Source organism: Melanerpes formicivorus, unplaced genomic scaffold (assembly GCF_026170545.1).
Source record: "Melanerpes formicivorus ecotype bairdi unplaced genomic scaffold, bMelFor1.0.p_v2 SCAF_5, whole genome shotgun sequence".
Classification (NCBI taxonomy): Eukaryota; Metazoa; Chordata; class Aves; order Piciformes; family Picidae; genus Melanerpes; species Melanerpes formicivorus.
Window position 1 is genome coordinate 3,966,634 of NW_027142357.1, and position 18,292 is coordinate 3,984,925.

Consider the following 18,292-nt stretch of genomic DNA (forward strand, 5'->3'; position numbering starts at 1 on the left):
TTTCCCTAGAAGAAACAACTCATGAGTTGCTGCAGATTTGCTGGTAATCTGTTGTTCCCATGTTAGGAAAAGCCTTTGACTTGGCATCGACTCAACAGTCAGTATCTGCTAGCTTTTAACACTAAAAAGCAGTAGAAATTATTAATTTGAGTGAGTCTGGAAGTGCCAGTTCATTTCTATTAAAGAATGTCTGGATTCTTTATGAAGCTTTACCTGCAAGTCCTGGCCCTCTGTAGATTAAGTTTAAACGCACGCTTTGCAGAAGTAGTTGCGTAAGGGGCTGTGAAAGAAACCTCTGTCCAACAGGAAAGGAGGGTAACACCGTGAAAGGAGAAGATGTGATCTTTGGCAGTCACCACTGAGTGAACACTCTGCCAAGTTATGAAGGAAATGAGCTAGCTTTGCTAGCCTGGGACACAGACACCATACACTTCACTGAAGCAAAGACAGCAGTAAGTGCAATATTTTAAAACTGCTAGATGGGAACCTGCTTACTGTTAGAATTTCTGAAAGAGCAGTTTCGTCTTTAAAGAAACAGATAATAGTTTGACTTGAAAGGAATGAGGTCACTTTTTTTTTTTCCCCTTTAATAAGAGTCAGTTTTCAATCCCCATGTTATCAGAGGACAGTTTAAGAAAACCTCTTGGGAAAAAAAAAAAAGCAATTAAATACTCCAGAGCAAAATAAAGAAGCATGCAATATACCAATATACCTTGCCTTCCACAGGCAGGGCTGCTATCAGCCATCCAGTAAGCAAAGTAGTGCAACAAACAAGCCAATAGTGGTAGGCAACTTCAATCCTCCTACTTTGCTGAGCACTGAATTCCACAAGGTCTTGGAAACTCAGACCATTAAAAACAAAATACCGTGTGAGCACCTGAATAAAGGAAAACAGGGAAATCATCAAATGGTAAATTGTGAAGGGCCTTCCTCACCCAAAGTGTTCTTTATCCATGGAGTATCCTACACAATACCACTCACAAATCTCTCTCTTTGACCTACAGGAGTGGAACAGCATAACTACATTTTCAAGTTGGTATTTTAAACCCTTTCTTAGTTTTCTAGGTGGTAGTGGAGGTAAATATTCCGATGAATGACAATGGTAATGTGACTTGAAAAAATGCCAGTGTTAAAGTGACACATCACTTACCTTGGTGATATCAAGTCTGACACAGCAACAAAGCCTCTAGTCATAACTCACCACATTCTAATGCCCACAGGAAAATAATTATCAATAATTCTGGTTCCCCCAGGAGAGCAACATGGGAATAACATAACTGAGGACAGCCCATAAAAGTATTTTGCTAGGAAAACCTCTAGTTCAAAGAGAAAACAGTTCAGTGAAACACTCCTGGATGCGCACAGCATCCTTCCAAACTGCTCTGTCACCAATGCTGGGCCTGAGCTGAGGTTTTAAGACCACAACTTCCCCTTTAGCTTTTGTCTTCAGTTGCTACTGTGGATGACTAGCACAAGTCAGTTCACTTAAGACAGAGGGTCACTGAAATGCATTTACTATGCTTGTTTGTTTGCTGCTTCTTCAGTGCTGTTTGTTTTGTGCCCATTTCCATTCTAGGTGAAGGTTTTCTGCAGTGATGGGCTGCATCAAAAGGAGAGTGGCCAGCAGGTCAAGGGAAATGATTCTGCCACTCTACTCTGCTGAGACCTCATCTGGAGTACTGTGTTCAGCTCTGGAGCCCTCAACACATGAAGGACATGGACCTGATGGAGTAGGACCAGCAGAAGGCCACCAAGATGATCAGAGGGCTGGCATACCTCTTTTATAAGGAGAGGCTGAGGGAGCTGGGGTTGTCCAGCCTGGAGAAGAGAAGGTTCCAGGGAGACCTAATAGCAGCATTCCAGTACCTGAAGAGGGCCTACATGAAGGGACTATTTACGAAGGCCTGCAGTGATAGGATAAGGGGCAATGGCTCGAAATTAGAGAAAAGTAGATTTAGATTGGATGTTAGGAACAAGTTCTTTACCATGAGAGTGGTGAACAATGGAAAAGGTTGACCAGGGAGGTGGTTGAGGCTCCATCCCTCAAGATATTCAATGCCAAGCTCAACAGAAGGCTCTGAGCAGCCTGATCTAGTAGAAGGTGTCCCTGCCCATGGGCAGAGAAGTGGAACTAGGTGATCTTTAAGCTCCATTCCAACCCAAACCATTCTATGATATATAGGTCCCATGCTCAACACAGCATACAGCAAGGTGCCCACAAACTGAATGATACAGGACAAATAAAGTTTTATGCAAATTTATTCGTCAGCTTTACCAATAGTAATACATAAATCAATACTATGTCCAGCATAAGGTCATATAATAAAATATGCTATTCTGGTAAGGTTGATTCCTAGTGCGTACATTTTAAGGGCAGTTTTCATCAAAATTGGACACTTGTGGGTTTTTTTTTTTAAAAAAACAACTAATAAATAAATACAAGGCCAAAAATGCTTACTTAATGAAAGCCCTGCTAAGTAAGACTTCAGGTTCCACACTGCTTCAAAGCACTATCAGTACAGGTGTCTGCGTACATCTTAGACTCACATGCAAAGGGGTTGTGCTCAAGCAGCATGATTTTGGACATCTGACTCAGACCAGTATGTGCCAGATTTCCAAGTCAGAGCTCCTTATTCCTCTCAAAGCTAGCACCCTCTCGTTTTCCTTTTAAAGGATTGTCTCACTTTCCAGCTGTGTATCTGAATCCTAGCAACATTACCTGTACAAAATACAAAGCTGTAGTCCCCTCTCACTATTAGTTATTTTGTCTTGAGATCCAAGCTGCACTCTGGAACTACTTGCGACCAAAATTGCTACTCAACTCAAATTAGACAAGACTTTGGGATCAGATGGGAGCAGGGTATGCTCCCAGCTCTCTTTATTGTGGTTTTGGAGCTCTCTAGACTTCAGGAATACATCCTCTCTAGGATGCTTAGTGCTACAGCATTGAGCTTCAGGTTCTGTAGGCTTTAGACGGCCCAAGAGAAGCTGCAGTTTCAGCTTTGTTTTCCTGATGGTCAGTGATTCCAATATATAAAGTGGCATTCAGATTTTCAAAGTGCAGTAGAGGCATTCATTAACATTTGGGCTACCTTTAGTTGTATTCAGCAATATTAACATCTGGTCCCAATTTAGATTAGACACATAGGCAAAGATATTTGGCAAATGAGGCCTTGAGCAACCTGGTCTAGTGGAAGGTGTCCCTGCTCATGGCAGAGGGGTTGGAATTAGATGATCTTCAAGGTCCCTTCCAACCTAAACCATTCTATAAATCTATGAAATCAGAGGTATTTAATTTCACATACTGAACAGGCTATCCTTTGGGCATATTCTACATATCTAAGCAAGCTTCTTTTGTTTTCAACTATCAAATTGTGCCGATGGCAAAATTCCCTTTTCTGTCAGAAGCGATAGTCAGGATTAAGTCACAAATTTTAAAACTACTCTAATTCACTTTATTATATCAAAAGAAAACCCAAAAGCTTGGTCAAAGTATAAACACTTACAAGCCTAGTGAAAACATCCCTGAGAAACTTTCAGTAACATAACAGTAAGAATCAGGTTTGGTCCATTGGAGAAGAAAAAACAGTTACAATGCAGTTACTGAAATAGAGGGCAACATTGGTTGTACATTGGACTCCCATTGATTTGCTTTCACTCCCATTACAAAATACTGTATTTGAGACAAAAGCCATTCTGTTTAGTCTGCTAGATAATGCAATCACTACAATTGGCATGAGTGGCCCAGATTCAGCCCTGGTGTAACGCCTTTAATGTCAATGGAGTTCATACGCTTATATTCCAGGGTTAAAGTCTGGCAATGCAGAAGGCCATGAAGGACAGTACCTAAAATTAACCCCCCTTAAAAGTTACAGAGGATACTTTTCCCAAGTTGCTGACGTCTGGTTTTACACACTGCTTATTCTGCAAGTATTTCACCAAGATAGAAGGGTAGAAGTCATGCTGTCATGCCACAAGGAAACTCAGGACACCACCAGGTTCAACTCTACTGAGAAAGCAAAGTGTGCAGTTGCCACAACAGTACAGATGCAGTTAATGGCTGTGGAAGCACCATGTTAGTGTACATGCGGGGGGTGGGAAGAAAGCACACCAAAAAGCAGGAACTTGTAGAAAAAAATCTAAGGGATGTATCATCTTTTCATTGCTCTGAGGTTGCTTCAGAGGGCCACATAGTCCAACATCTTGTTGCTTTAAAAGCGCTTTAGAACAAACCAAGTCAAATTCACACACATGTAAAGCTGATAAATGCAGGTAATCCACTTGAACCTGAAATACTAACAGCTTCCCAATACAGCAGGTTAAGAAGTTTCTTCTTTTGGGGGGGAAAAAAAAAAGTACTCAAAAACAAACTAAAGCTGCTTGTGCTGAGAGAAAATCTAGGCCTAACTTAGTTTTGCCTCATTCTGTATAAGTACTCCTGACCTGAACACCTTCTGCTATACATCAAACCTGAGCAGACTTGTCATTTGCAATTAAAGGAAGCCATGCTTTAGAATGTTACATCAATTGCTTCTGCTAAAGCGAGCCTACATTTTACTTCAAGTGCAACAAAAGTGTAATACAATATCTTGTAACTAGCACTTGTCTAAATTGTTATGGAAACATGCAAAACAACAACTGTAAAGGTGTTTCTGTGAAGTTAAACCAAACCAATATCAAAAAGGTATTTGGGGAAAACAGGGGAACTTCAAGTCTGCTTCAGGAACTCAAGAAGGATTTTTATGCCAATTGGAGAAGACAGGGAGCAGAACTGCTCATGGTAAGGGCAAAAAGAAAACCACCACAAACCTGTGTATTGTATACTGAATTATTCTCAAGTAACTAAAACACCCCTCATTCTGTTCCATGAGCACAAAAGCTGATCAGGACTCAAACAAACTATGTATGACCACTCAACAGTATCACTGGAGGGGTCAGCAACAGAGATCCAGCATTGGTATTGTGACCAAATATGAGATATGTGACCTGTGGGGATCCTTGGAAACTGCCCCTGTCAAGACCCAACTAGGTTGTCCTCTACCAAATATGAACTGTTTTTACAGGGTCACTCTAAAATGCATTTTTGCTCTTCAAATAGCTAAATTATGCATTCAACTCTAGAGAAACACCTCTGACAGGGTCACAAAAGGCAGTATGTGTGTTTAACCATGGTATCTGCGTAGCAAGTTAGTAAGAGAAGCAAATCCTTTCAGACAGTAGAGGTATTACCAGGTGGTGAACTGTCAGCAACTTCTTTGGGATCAGGAGTGCAACAAACAAAAAGTTGTTTTCCCAAGCTTTTTTGGGCAAATCTGAAGTACATGATGTGGCCCATTGCAACAAAAGACACAGAAATAAGCACCAATACACCAAAAGCTTCAGGATTTGGGGCCAAGATGACCATGATGAAGTGCAGCAAATCAAGAAGATAATTCATGGAGTTTTGGACACCGTTTATGATGCCTCTTTCAGATTCCACCACATTTTCTTGGAGCAACTGTGTGACAGTCAAATCAAAAGACCAAAGGCCTATGGGAAGAAAAAAAAAAGAAAAAAGTCATCCATACAACTGGGCTTCTCATAGTAGGCTTTTATTACAGGCACAACTCAATTCATACGTCCAAACATTCACTCCTATCAAAAACACATAGGACAAGCCAAGTTTGTCACATGGGCATTGATTTCACACTGATAGTCAAGAGCAGCCTAATTTTCCTTTACTAATGCTTCCCAAAATAATACATACAGCTCAACACATCACCTTGCCTGTCACATCTTGCTTCAACATGTCTATCACATGGATGCTTTGCTCCTCAGCTCCTTACAGTGTATTCATGCTAACTACAATTACTAAGGTTGGCATAAAGTGCTTTTAACTCAGGTTTTAAGTTTAAAAATCAAACAGGTTTTAATCTATACATAACAAAAAATAAAAGCTGTCAACTAAACCAAACCTTCTGTTCTAAACACCTCTACTGGACACAAGTTTAAAGTTCAGATTATATGATGAGTGGATGAATTTAGCATTTCAAAAATCATAGAACAGTTTGGATTGGAAGGGACCATCAAAGGTCATCTAGTCCAACTCCCCTGCAGTCAGCAGGGACATCCTCCACTACATCAGGTTGCTCAGAGCCTTGCTGAGTCTGACCTTGAACATCTCCAAGGATGAGACCTCAACTACCTCCCTGGGCAGCCTGTTGCAGTGTTCCAGCACCCTCCTGTTGTTCCTAACATCCAATCTAAACCTGCTCTTCTCTAATTTCAAACCATTGCCCCCCATCCTATCACTACAGGCCTTTGTAAACAGTCAATCTGCAGTTTCTTTTTACACCACTGAATGTCATTTAGAGCTGAGCATTCCAAAACATAAGTGACACTGATCTCCAAATATCTCCTGTTAGTGATACATGATACACAAGAAATTAGCACTGCAGTCTCTGCACAGGTGAGACTACTACAAGATGATTTCATCATGCGAAGTGCAATGACTTAGCTTTGGAAATGTGATGTCACACTTCAACCATAGCCTACAATACTAAACTAAATTTGTGCTTAGTTGACAGGCACTGTCATTTTAGGCAGCATATCAGACTTTAACAGACATACTTACCAACTCTAGCAGCAATGACTCCCGCAAACAGGAGACTAACAGAGATTAAAGGCACAGGCTCAGGACTCATCTCTGGGTCGCTGTTAGCAGGAGTAGTAGACCCGTTTAACAAGCTGGGCATTCCAGTTGGAAAAACCTCTTCTGGAGATGCTATAGTATGCAATGGCTCACTTTCGAACAGCCTGGCACTGATGTCAGCAAATGGAGAAACAGTCAGATCCATAGGACTTCCAGGCATGAATACAGAGATGGCACATAAGACCAGACAAGCAAATTGGGCAACTCCAGAAATCAGGCCTGTGCGGATCAGGCCACACTTGCGACGAAGCCAAGTGAATGCTACTGTTCCCATGATTCCAGTGACTGCTGAGGCACCCATCAGGAGGCTGAGCACAGAGCCACTCAATCCCTGAGTGTATGCATAGCCTGTAGTGATACAATCAAAGCCCAAAACAGTCATATACAGAAATGCAAGGCCCATGCCTGCAAGGAACACTGGCTGGTTGTAGTACGCAACCCATCCATCACGGAAGGTGATGAAAGGTTCGGCCATCCGGGCAGCACAGCCGATTTCCTTCTCCTGCTGGGGCTCAAAGCCAGTTACATCTTTCTCAACAATTAGCTGCACTCCTTCAGAGGGTTTCACATCGCCTTCTGTAAACAGAAATGTGACTGTTAAACACAGTCCTGCCTGGAAAGTGCCACACAGACTGCAAGATGACTGTCTGCACTTCGGAAGTTCATCAGTTAAGTTCTACAATCAACCTTCCACTGATTACTTAAAATGTTTTGAAGTGTCCTTAAATCCCACCTGTATTGTAATTTAAGCTCCTGCTTAAAGTGTGGTAGGAGAAAACATTCTGCTTCTTTGCAATAAACCTGTGATTGAATGCTCCATTTCCATAAGGAAATTATTTGCTTAACGAATGCCACTGTCCGTTGGATTTTTAACAGCACTGTGTTTAAACGCACTAACCACAGCAGTTAGGGAATAAACTGATCTATTAGTATCTCATGGCGTGGCAAGAGAGCCATGGCAAGGATGCTTGCTTTGCCAAAGCCAAAAGCTTTCAAAGCTTGACTTTCCAGACCATGCTTTTCTGCAATTCCACTTTCACTCAGGGTGGTGCTTTTTTCCCCCTCTGACACTTCCTGCAACACGTGGAACTCATTGGAGCATGCCAGACTAGAAATATTATCATCCACTCTACAACCTCCTAGAAAGCCTGTTCATACTGTGAGTAAATAGAAATAAGTTAGCAAGAAAAAGTCCTACACAGGCTGTTCTGCTTGTAACCACCACTGAGCAAAGCATCTTGGCAGCTTATTAAACTCCTCATGATCAGCCCTCAGTAACAGGGCAGACCTACTCTGAAGGATTGAGAGGAGAGAATTCATTCTTAGGCTGCACTTTATGGCATTCCCTAAAGTATTGTTACTTCAAGTCTTCTGTATCCGTATCCAAAACCTGAAACCTCCAAGCTGCGAGTAGAAAGCCATGTAGCCTCAAAGCAGTGTCTGTAGAGGACAGGACTCAGCACTTCAACTGATACAGAGTGAACATGCTATGAATTTCAACAGTTATTTTGTGTTTTCAATACCTTTCTTTACATTCAGCTGTTTCAGCTCCGATTCTTCAACTCTGGCAGATTTGAGAGCCAGAGTAGGGGTTTTCTGATAAACCTTCCAGAGCAGCAGATATTCCACACACATTGACATCAGGTTCCAGCCAGAAATGAATCCACAGCCAATCATCGGGGAGCCAAATGTCATTATCTGACCAACTGCCATTGGGGCTAAGATATTGGTCAACTGATCAATCCTCCTTATTGTGGCATTCATATCTGTCAGAAATTAATTGAAGACATGAAGCATGAACACAGAAATATTCACTCACATCACTGAGGATTGCATACACATCAAGCTAACATCAAGGTACAAAGCCTCGCTCCAACTGGAAGTGGTTCCAGCAGGAGCAGTACTCAAACTCCAGATCAGAGGCACCTTTAGAGTGTTCCATTGTTTTAGTTACTGCAACCATTGAAGGTGTTTGTAAGCCAAATCCCTACTCCTGCCAGTTTTGCCTGCATAAGATCTTCCAGGTTTAGCGTGGTGGAAGCATACTCATGCAGGTAGAACTGTTAGCCATGAAGTCAGGTTACCCTTCCATCTTAGTGACATCATGGACTCCTAAGACTATCTCTGTAGCATTCAGATCTAGCAGACAACTCCAGACATCAACAGGTATCTTATGCAGTAGATGCTTTCTTGTAAGATAGCTTTAACAGCTACTGTCTCCCAATAATCTCCTCCATTTGCTCCCAATAACTGGTGACCACAGCACCCACATGATATCAGCAGACCTTTGAAATGGCTTTAAATTTCCTTATTGAGTCACATTGGTTGATGGCAGCTATTGACATTCTCAGAGCTTAGTGAGCAAAGTCCTCACTCCTGTCCTGTCCCACACTTTGATGTCTACACTCAAAACCAGCAACCCATTCTCAGCATGAACACATCTTCCATTTGCTGGTAGGAGATGTCTCACCATTCCCAGTCTTACCCACTTCAGTATCATTACACCCTCTGAGCTCCCATACATTTCCAGTTCATAGTGCCATTGTTCTAGCTGATAGATGATCAATGGTTTTGCACGTCAGGGCTTTGGGCTGCTTAAAACCCATTTTAGAACTCTGAGCTTTGGGAGGGCTCAGGGTGGAATGGTACAGCAGTGTCATTCCCAGTATGTATAGACCTGTCCTCACCATTCACAGAAGTTTTAGTTTATTCTGTTTGGAATTTGAAGTCAAGTCAATGTTAACTATTAGACTGATATCTAACTTAACTCATCTAAGTTACTACTTGCATCATATTTGGCTTTAGAAATTCCAAAAACTAGGCTTTTTTTAAAAGAAAAGGCTAATTTTTCAACTCAGGAAAGATACAAAAATTCAAGTCAATGAAAAAGGGGAAGCCAGGGCAATTTTTAGTTTCCCATTCTATTAATTAACTCAACTAAGGCTGCTCCTTGAGGAATGGTGACAGTGCAGTGACAGGCAACAGTACTTGCTACAAAGTCAATGGTGTTTAATTTTAGGGAATTTCAATAGTCTCCAACTATGATTAAATGCATTAACAACCCTGTCTGACCTGCAAGAGCACCGTTCAATAGATCTGTTGAAGCAAGGTGCTTAGTCCATTGGAGCTTAGAGGTTTAATTTAAGTTGTATGAAAAATCAGAGTAACCTCTTGCCTGATTTTTCAATACAGAACTGGTCATGCAACTGTCTGAGACGATGAAGCAGTAAAGGCAGGTCTGCCTCCTATGAACCAGCTCTCTGCAGGTGTGGTCTGTACCTTATCAAATACGTACTAAGTAGCACAGGGACTGGGGAGAGGATTTGCTGAATAAGATCAGACACAAGGAGAAAGATTAATGAGAACCATTAGAACTTTTACAGAGAGCTATTTTTCCTCCTTGTGATTCATATGCAGTTAACCTGTAAAAGACGTGACCCAGAAAAGACTGCAAGGTCAACATATAAGGACATGGTGGAAAATCTGCACAGTGGGAAGTGAAAGCAAGACATTTTCAATGCTTCTAAGAACTAGTCCCTTTTAGATGAGATAGGGAAGTAAGATTCCTTCACTGCAAATAAGTATCAAGAATTAATCTGCAATGCAGGATTCAAAATCCTAAAAGGACTCTGGCATCTAAACTGATTGTTATGGGCCATTTAGGCAGCTTCATACAAAAGTAGAGTCCAGAAGCTGAAATGCTGTCCAGGCTAGAACGTTTCTAAACTCCACAAGTGCCAGACAAAACTTTAGTCCCAGAGTTACCTCAGTGAGTTATAAATATCTTTGCCATGTTAAACTGCTCTGTGCTTAGTACTTAAGTATCAGTTCCTCTGTCTGGGAAGGCTTAAGTCTCCTTTGAGCACTAGCTCAGAGTCCCTGTGGCATGCCCAAGCACATCACAAAAAATAGCACAGCTTCACAAACTGTTAGAATCAGAGCAGCAGCAAAGCCATGGATCATTCATACATCCCTTGGCATGAAGGGCCTTGCAGCTAGGAGCACCCCCTAGCAAAGGACAATCAGGTTTAATGCCTGTCAAGGGAGGGTCCCAAACAATCTCTCATATCCAAGTAGTATCATGGCTACCAGGCTGCTGTAGAATCTGTATGAGAACTCATTCTCTCTTCTAATAATGCCATATCACTGTACAAGAAAGGGGAAAAGGGAAAAGTGAAAAGTATTTACTAAGCAAAAATCCCCATGAATCTGTGGTGTAATATCAAGGGTATCAGATGTCAAAAGAATACAGAACTTTCAGCTCCAACTGAAGGGAAGTGTTCAGAGCTACAAGTTAGACACCTAATGCTGGAGAAATATAAGACATCTGCAGGCACAGCCTTTCCTACTGACTGTTTCCTGATCCACCTACTTTACTGTTCTGGACTTCATTCTCATATACTTTTCTTTGATTCCTATGTGAGGAGCCCAGTTACGCAAGAGTTTTGTGTTTCATTCCTGGCACCTAAAAATAAAGTATTGCAACACTTGGCTTGAAGTGCCTGGAAGTTAAATAGCTTTTCTATTAAACACTGGCTATTTAAGGGCATGGTGTATGTTTATTTGTTTGGCAAGAATAAAGTTTTCCTGACAAAGCTGCAGCAGGACTAAAAAGACAACAAAACATGATTAGGGATGTCTAACTGCACTATAATCACAAGACTCACTTCTAATCTCACTAAGTGTAGTCCAGAGCAGGGAAGAGGCAAACAAAGGGCGTTCTTTTTACCCCCTGCTTTCTCATAATACCTGGAAATCAAAGATGTGCTGAGCTCCGTAAAAGTCTAGACTAAAAAGCAAGCTTGGGAAATTAAGACAAGGTATTGAAAAGACAACATATTTCACCTGCCAGTTTGCTTCTGTCTTCCCCTGCAACCACAACAATCCAGTCCCTCTGAATTGTGATCGCTGTGGCAGTGCTGGCCAAATTAGCAATGTTTGCTATTGTGATAACCAGGATATAGCACACCGTCTAGAGAAACAGGGGAAAGAGTTACAATGTGAGAAAACCATCAAGGGAGATCTCCTCTCCTACCCTCTACAGCCAGAAGACACCTTTACATTTCCATCTATACATTTTGCTCGTTACTCTGAAGATTAAACAAGACCCAAGTCTACTTCAAACAAGAGCAAGTCTAAAGTCTACAATTCCTGACAGAAAACAAATCAGGCCTGTTTACCCAACTAGCTCTATTTCATTTGCCAGTTTTAGCTCCCAGGAATGTCTCAGACTAGAGAGAAAGTCTCAATTGCTTGGTTTTTGTTTTGTTTTTCTGTAAGTTAATTCCTTATAAACAATTTAAACACTCACAAGAAGCCATCCATGGTATAAGGTCAAGAGTTGTGTCTTATACATGAAGATAACCATCAGGATAACACCACAGAGGATGACAGATGCATTCTGTACAACCAAGGATGTCTGGGCCACTGTTTTAAATCAAAACAGAGAGCAACAGTTATGAACATAAGGAGGAGCCAACATTAAACTGGGGGTTATAATCAAGCAACATGTAGATTCTTTAAATACTTATTTTCCTACTCTTCTCCCAGAAATCTAAGTGGTACTTCATATTAGATCTCAAATCTTCCATTGTCTTAGGCAAACAAATCAACCTGATGTCATTTCCTAGGTCTTAGTAAGTCATAACTCTTAACAATTTACAGTCCAAGTAGGTCTTCCCTCAATCAAAAGCCAAACTGTACATGCTTAAATTATCTTATTTTTAAAGAGGTAAAAATAAAACTTGGGCCTCTAAAAATAATCTTCAACGTAAGAATGGCCTACATTAGAAGAGACCTCAGAGATCATCTACTCCAACCACCCTGCCATAGACATCTCTCAACTAGACTTGGTTGTTCAAGGCCTCATCCAATCTGGCCTTGAACACCTTGAGGGAAGGGGCATCCACAAGCACTCTGGGCAGCCTATTTCAGAGTCTCATCACCCTCATTCTGAAGGCCTACTTCATATAATTGATACACATAATGCAAATACAGTGCATGCTTACACTTACGTAGAAGATGTCTGTATCCAGACAGAAGACAGTGTATGTTACTACTACATTGTAAAATAACTTGGTCTGTGGTGCTTTCCATTCATCTCTATATATTGTACAAGTGTAGCCTGAGTAGTGGACATATGATGAATTTAAACCCATTTTCCTCCAGTCTTTGACACTATTTTTGTGTCAAGACCACCACTGAGACACTGCTGCTCTTGAAGAAGCAAGCCCCATTCTCTCAGCTCTGACTGGAGAAGCTATCAACTTCATCTTTTCATCTTAATTTGATCCATCTTTAAGTAAATAACCTGCTCCAGGCATCTAACCTTTGAGCCTGGAGTTCTTGTCCACCCAGTCTCCAATAATGGCTCCCAGGAGAAGAACTGATCCTGCCACAACCAGTCCATAGACTGCAGTCAGGAGTAAGCTGTTTCCATAAAGTTCAACCAGGAACACAGAGACAGCAAAATGCCACATACGATCGCCCTTTAAGAGCAAAAGAGAGGAGAGACACAACATTACTCTTTGTAAGCACACAATCTGGCTACTTTACTAACGCCCTAGCAGAAACCTGGATCAAAGTAAAGTTTGTTACACATGCAGGAGTGGTGAGTGTGGGGATTAATTTGTTCCTTTGAGGGTTTTTTTGGACACAAAGCAGTTGTTAGGGGTGGTCTTATGCCTGTATCCTGTCACCATCAATTTTATCTCAATATCCCCAAGTTCATCTCTCCTAATTGAGTGAAACACTACACCTTGTGATACATAAAAAGCAACAGATATTTTCTATTCTAACATTACAGAACGAAGTTCATATCCAACCAACCTCAGGAAGCTTACACAGATTCTCCAGCAAGGATGAAATGTTAGCAACAGATTTACCAATTACCTCTACTATATAAATAAGTCTAAGACAGCAGTTTGCTTATAGATAATCAAAGCTTAAATGCTGTTTTAAAACCTAAGAGTCAGTCAAGCAAAGTTAGAATAGAGTTCAGGACAGACTTGGCTAAATCAAGGAAGGTGTGGTCCTAAATGCTAACTGAAGTTTCTGAAGTCAGAGGACTTAAGCTCTTTTTAATAATGTTAGGCATTAGGGTAATACTAGGAGATAGAGAATAAGAGCTTGTTTAAGCTAATGCAAACTCATGGCTGGTTCAACCTTTTTTAGCCTCTTGCTTTGAATACAAAGTTGTCATGTTCTGATACCACCTAATGCAGGTAAAAAGCAGCAGCCCACAATGCCAAATGTGTCCAAGTGAAGTAATTTTTTCACACTGTTCAAAACTTCTCTCATGCTTGCAACCAAACAGACCTCTGGCTTCACAAGGAATACGCTGAGGCTTTACACTGCCACATGATGGGAATCACAACTTGCTTTATGTTCACATGTATAATAAGAAATGCACAACAGAAAGTGTTTTAGGTAAGCAATGAAGCAGATGACTAGAAATCATTCACACTATTCTATGGCACACCATTTGTTTCCTAAGGGTCCCCGCTCTGTGTCTTTTATAAACCAAGCATGAAACTATTTTCTTCTGCTGCTTTATCTTAAATAAGCATTACTCTGTGATACAGCAAATAGTACAAATTTCTAAGGACCTCAAAAATTCCAAAGGGCTGGTGAGGGGATGTAACATAAAAGCACTTCTATGAAGCAAACTCAGCCAAATCTAACATCTCATGGAACACAGCAATCAGGAGAGATGTAAAAAACATGTTATTTGGAGGCTCAAAACAACTGCAAAGTTTGGTTACATGTAGTATAAACACAGAAGAAGAATTTAACTTAATGTCACTGAAGTGCTCTGAAGGAAGTTTCTTCAAACACTCTCATATGTACACATTCCTTAAACACAAGTAGAAAAAAAATTACATTCCAGTCATGTGGGAAGGCAAATTTCACCTGTTCCAAGGAAAGATTCTGGGCGGTTTGTATTTTTTGCTAATTAAAATGAGTGAAAAAAAATCAAATATGGTCATCTTCGATGTGCCCTCTTGCATGCAGTAAATCAGTTTTCACTCACCACAATACCTAAAGTCTCCTGTAAAATATATCCCACTTTCATTCCATGGTTAGTAGGAATATATAGAAAGTATTCCAGCAATAGAAACACAGGGATATAATTTCACAGCTTTAGCATTTACTTCAACTTAATATGACCTGACACTGAGTTTCACTTAAAATACATGCAGACAGATTAGCCAAGTTTTGATTAGCCTGGGTAACTACTTCTTGAGCTAAAAAAATAAGCCAAAGAGGAAATTTGAATATGAAAGTACTAACAGAAGTTTGAGGGGGGTTGTCTTTATGCAGAGACATTAAACCTGCTGAATTCTGACATGCTGAAAAAGGCATATAAAAAAAAAGTTGTAAGCATATGGAAGTCAGTGCCGGCCACTGCTATAGAAGAGGAAAACCTGATCTCACTCAAAACTTACAGGAAGCTTCCTTTCACCCCAGTGAGATCATGATTTTGCTACACAATTCATTTAGGGAGCCTGTGAACTCTGCTCAACCTTATCCAACACATTTACCCAGACTATTTTGATCTGGCCAGTCCACACAGATAATTTTGGGGGTAAGTGAAGCCATTCCAACCTGCAAGCATAAGTTTCTTTCAAGAATTAAAAAAAATATAAAGAGCAAGCAAAGCTAAACCAGTGTCACAGAAGAATGATATTAATGAGTTACAGAGGTTTGCAGTAGGTAATTTCAAGCTAAGATCTACCAAAATTTAAACAGTCAATATTGCCTTCAGAAACAAAGCCTTGATTATCTACACACTTGATCCCACTTTAAAATGTCTCCAAATGTAGCCATTTCAACTCTTTTCAATAACTAAATGCAGCTGTTTAGCTTTGCCATTCTTTTAAAGATGGTTCTTGTTCTTCTGTCAGTGTAATTATCCCTATAATCTCAATCCAAACATACACAAACCCCTCTCAGAACTAAAACCGACAAGTCAAGCAGTAGCCAGACTACACCTACTGATAGGCCTCCCAAGGTCTGAGTGGCACAGATAAGTCTGGGAAGTTGCAACTGACCTCCTAGCAAGCACTTGGCCCAGCACCAACAAGGTGAATCTAGTTTCATTCTCATCTTTACTGCTGAGTGATAGACAGCAATGAATTACAAATAGGCAACACAGGGTCTGAAACTCCAGCTCACCAGTGTAGTCCTGCCTAGTAAGTTCACCAAGGGCAAGCACACATTCAAATGCTTCCCCGAACAAGAGCCAAAGACGCAGACCAGACTTTGTTCAGATCTGCACATTTGTGGAGACATGACACGTTTAATCATTTACAGCTGCTCTATGTGTTTAGAAATGGCTTAGTAACACAGAGACCAAATCAGTACACCCACATTTCCACCATGTTTTGGATTGTGGACACAGTCATTTCAGAACAAAGATGAACCACTACTTCAAGTTCTGGAGATTCAAGGCACCCATTTACTGCTCCTGCTATCAAAAACATTCAGGCTACAGGAACACTACAGCTCAGAAGACAGAAAAGGTGCAGTCCTGTGCCCAGTTCTGACAAAACAGGCTAAATTCCTATTGTTTCAGCAGGTTTGGCTGGGGCTCGAGTTAAGATTTTCAGCGTGAAAGAAAACATACTGGAACGAGTCATATGCTATTAATACCGCTAAACAGCTGAACAGACATGCTGCAGTCTAACGCTCATTACAGCATGCGACACTGCTTTTCAACTCTGCTTTGTCACCTTTACTCATGTACTCTGAAAGCAGCCTCAACACCATGGTTTTTGAAGAGAGAAGCAGGAAGGGATGGCCAAATTGCCAGTGAGGCTCTTTGTGGACATTACTGACAAAAACTGCCGGTAACAATCCTGGCCTCTGAAAAGGAGTGAGCCAAACAGAAGCATCAGCACTCAGCTCATTCAGTCACATTAGCAACTGCTAAAATATTGCAAGAGAAATATCCAGATGATCTTTCAGCTTAGTGGAGATGAAGAGCTGCAATGTCCTGCACATCAGCCATTGGGTCAATGCCATACAGGGCACACATTAAAGAAAGTCAAAAACAGCACTAAAGACAAACCAGGGAATATTAGGGAGGGAAAAATCCACTCCTCCTTGAGTTGAGCCACTGGATGAAGGCAGGATTGCATTATAAGGCATATATATGCTTATTATATGGAATAGAACCAGATTTTTTATTTGTTGTGCACATTTTGAGGTTATTTATTAGCCTTCAACAGAGCAAAAAATGATGTAGTAAGTCAGTTCAGCACAAAAAGAAAATATTTCAGAAGGCAACTATTATAATAGAAAACCAAGACATCTCCTGACACTCAACAAGTCTGCTAAGCCATGGTAGTAACAGGTCCATTGTAAACACCGAGTATTTCCCATTAGCAAGTGTAGCAATCCTTGAAATACATGTTGCAACGGATTGTCTCTCATTCTGACACGTACTCTACCTTGTTTCTTTCCTTTCGAGCTCACTCTGCAAGGAATCTCACCTGTTCTGTAGCTACTTAAAAGAAGAGATACAGAAGCAGGCCCTCAAGAAACTGCACTGTGCTGAGAAGTGAATCTACTGGAACATACACAAAATTCCTAAAGACTTTTAACGGCAAGGTATCATGACAAGGGCCCTAATGCTTTCATGGCAGCGCGCTATTTTGTGAGGCTTTTTTGGGAAGGAGCAGCAGTCAGGTAAGTCACAACTAGATTAACAAACTCCTTCTTCCACCCGGTTAATCCTTTACTTACCCAAGTGGACAGTGCATGCCCGAGATAAAGCAGAAACTTTGCAGAGGTAAAATAGGCAACCACAGATCCTAAACGAGAGAGAAAACACAAACACTAAAGGAGCCTGTGGCACGGCCACCGCACCCCTGCGCGCGGAGCCCAGCGCCGTGTGCGGAGCGAAGCCGCCCGCGAGAGACGCCGCGCCGGTCGCCCGCGAGAGACGCCGCGCCGGTCACCCGCGCCCGCTCCCGGCAGCCGAGCGAGAGGCGCCGCCGACCCCGCCGCCGCGCACTGACCGCAGGGCCGCCGTTCGCCCGCCAGCTCCGCTCCCCGCGCCATGCCGGCCGCTCAGCCGCTGCCACAGCCCGATGCCGAAAGGAGGCGGGGGACGCGCGGCTTCGCTCCGTGTTGCCTTCCCCGACTTAGCTAGCACTGTAGCTGAAGTCGGAAAGCCCTGGCCTTATGCGGAGCGGGCGGCCGGGGCACGCTCCGCCGCGCTGGGAGCCGAGCGCCGTGCGACGCCCGGCTGACGCTGCGGGGCCGCGGAGCCTTCAGGCTGAGTACTGCTTCGCGCACTGCCCTTTGTAGGCGGCTGCGGGCACCGCCTCCGCCTGGCCCGCCCCGGGGGCGGCCCCCGGCCGCCATCGCCCCTGCCTGAGGCGGGCCAGAGCAGCGCTTCGCTGGCCACCTCTAGAGCACTGTCCGGGAGACTGGCTTACAGGCGGTTTCCTAGGCAGCCTCCTGGGTAGCTCCGGCTCCCTGCAGCCGTGTGTGGGACCCAGGAGACCACCAGACCCACCTAAAAAAGCTACACAGTGAGCCTTCCGTGTCACAGGTCGTTGCTGCTGTTCGTTTGCTTGATGATTTTATGTT

General features: G+C 42.2%; 1 protein-coding gene across 1 annotated transcript; it reads right to left on the reverse strand.

Moving 5' to 3' along the window:
• Nucleotides 1-2,241: 2,241 nt before the first annotated feature.
• On the reverse strand, nt 2,242-17,950 carry SLC40A1 (solute carrier family 40 member 1). The gene is made up of 8 exons (XM_068137897.1): nt 17,716-17,950; nt 17,441-17,508; nt 13,020-13,179; nt 12,003-12,118; nt 11,537-11,663; nt 8,215-8,457; nt 6,614-7,267; nt 2,242-5,529 (listed from the first exon to the last, which is right to left on the reverse strand). The coding sequence occupies exons 1-8, from the start codon at nt 17,756-17,758 to the stop codon at nt 5,210-5,212; spliced, it is 1,731 nt and encodes a 576-aa protein (XP_067993998.1). The 5' UTR covers nt 17,759-17,950; the 3' UTR covers nt 2,242-5,209.
• Nucleotides 17,951-18,292: the final 342 nt, after the last annotated feature.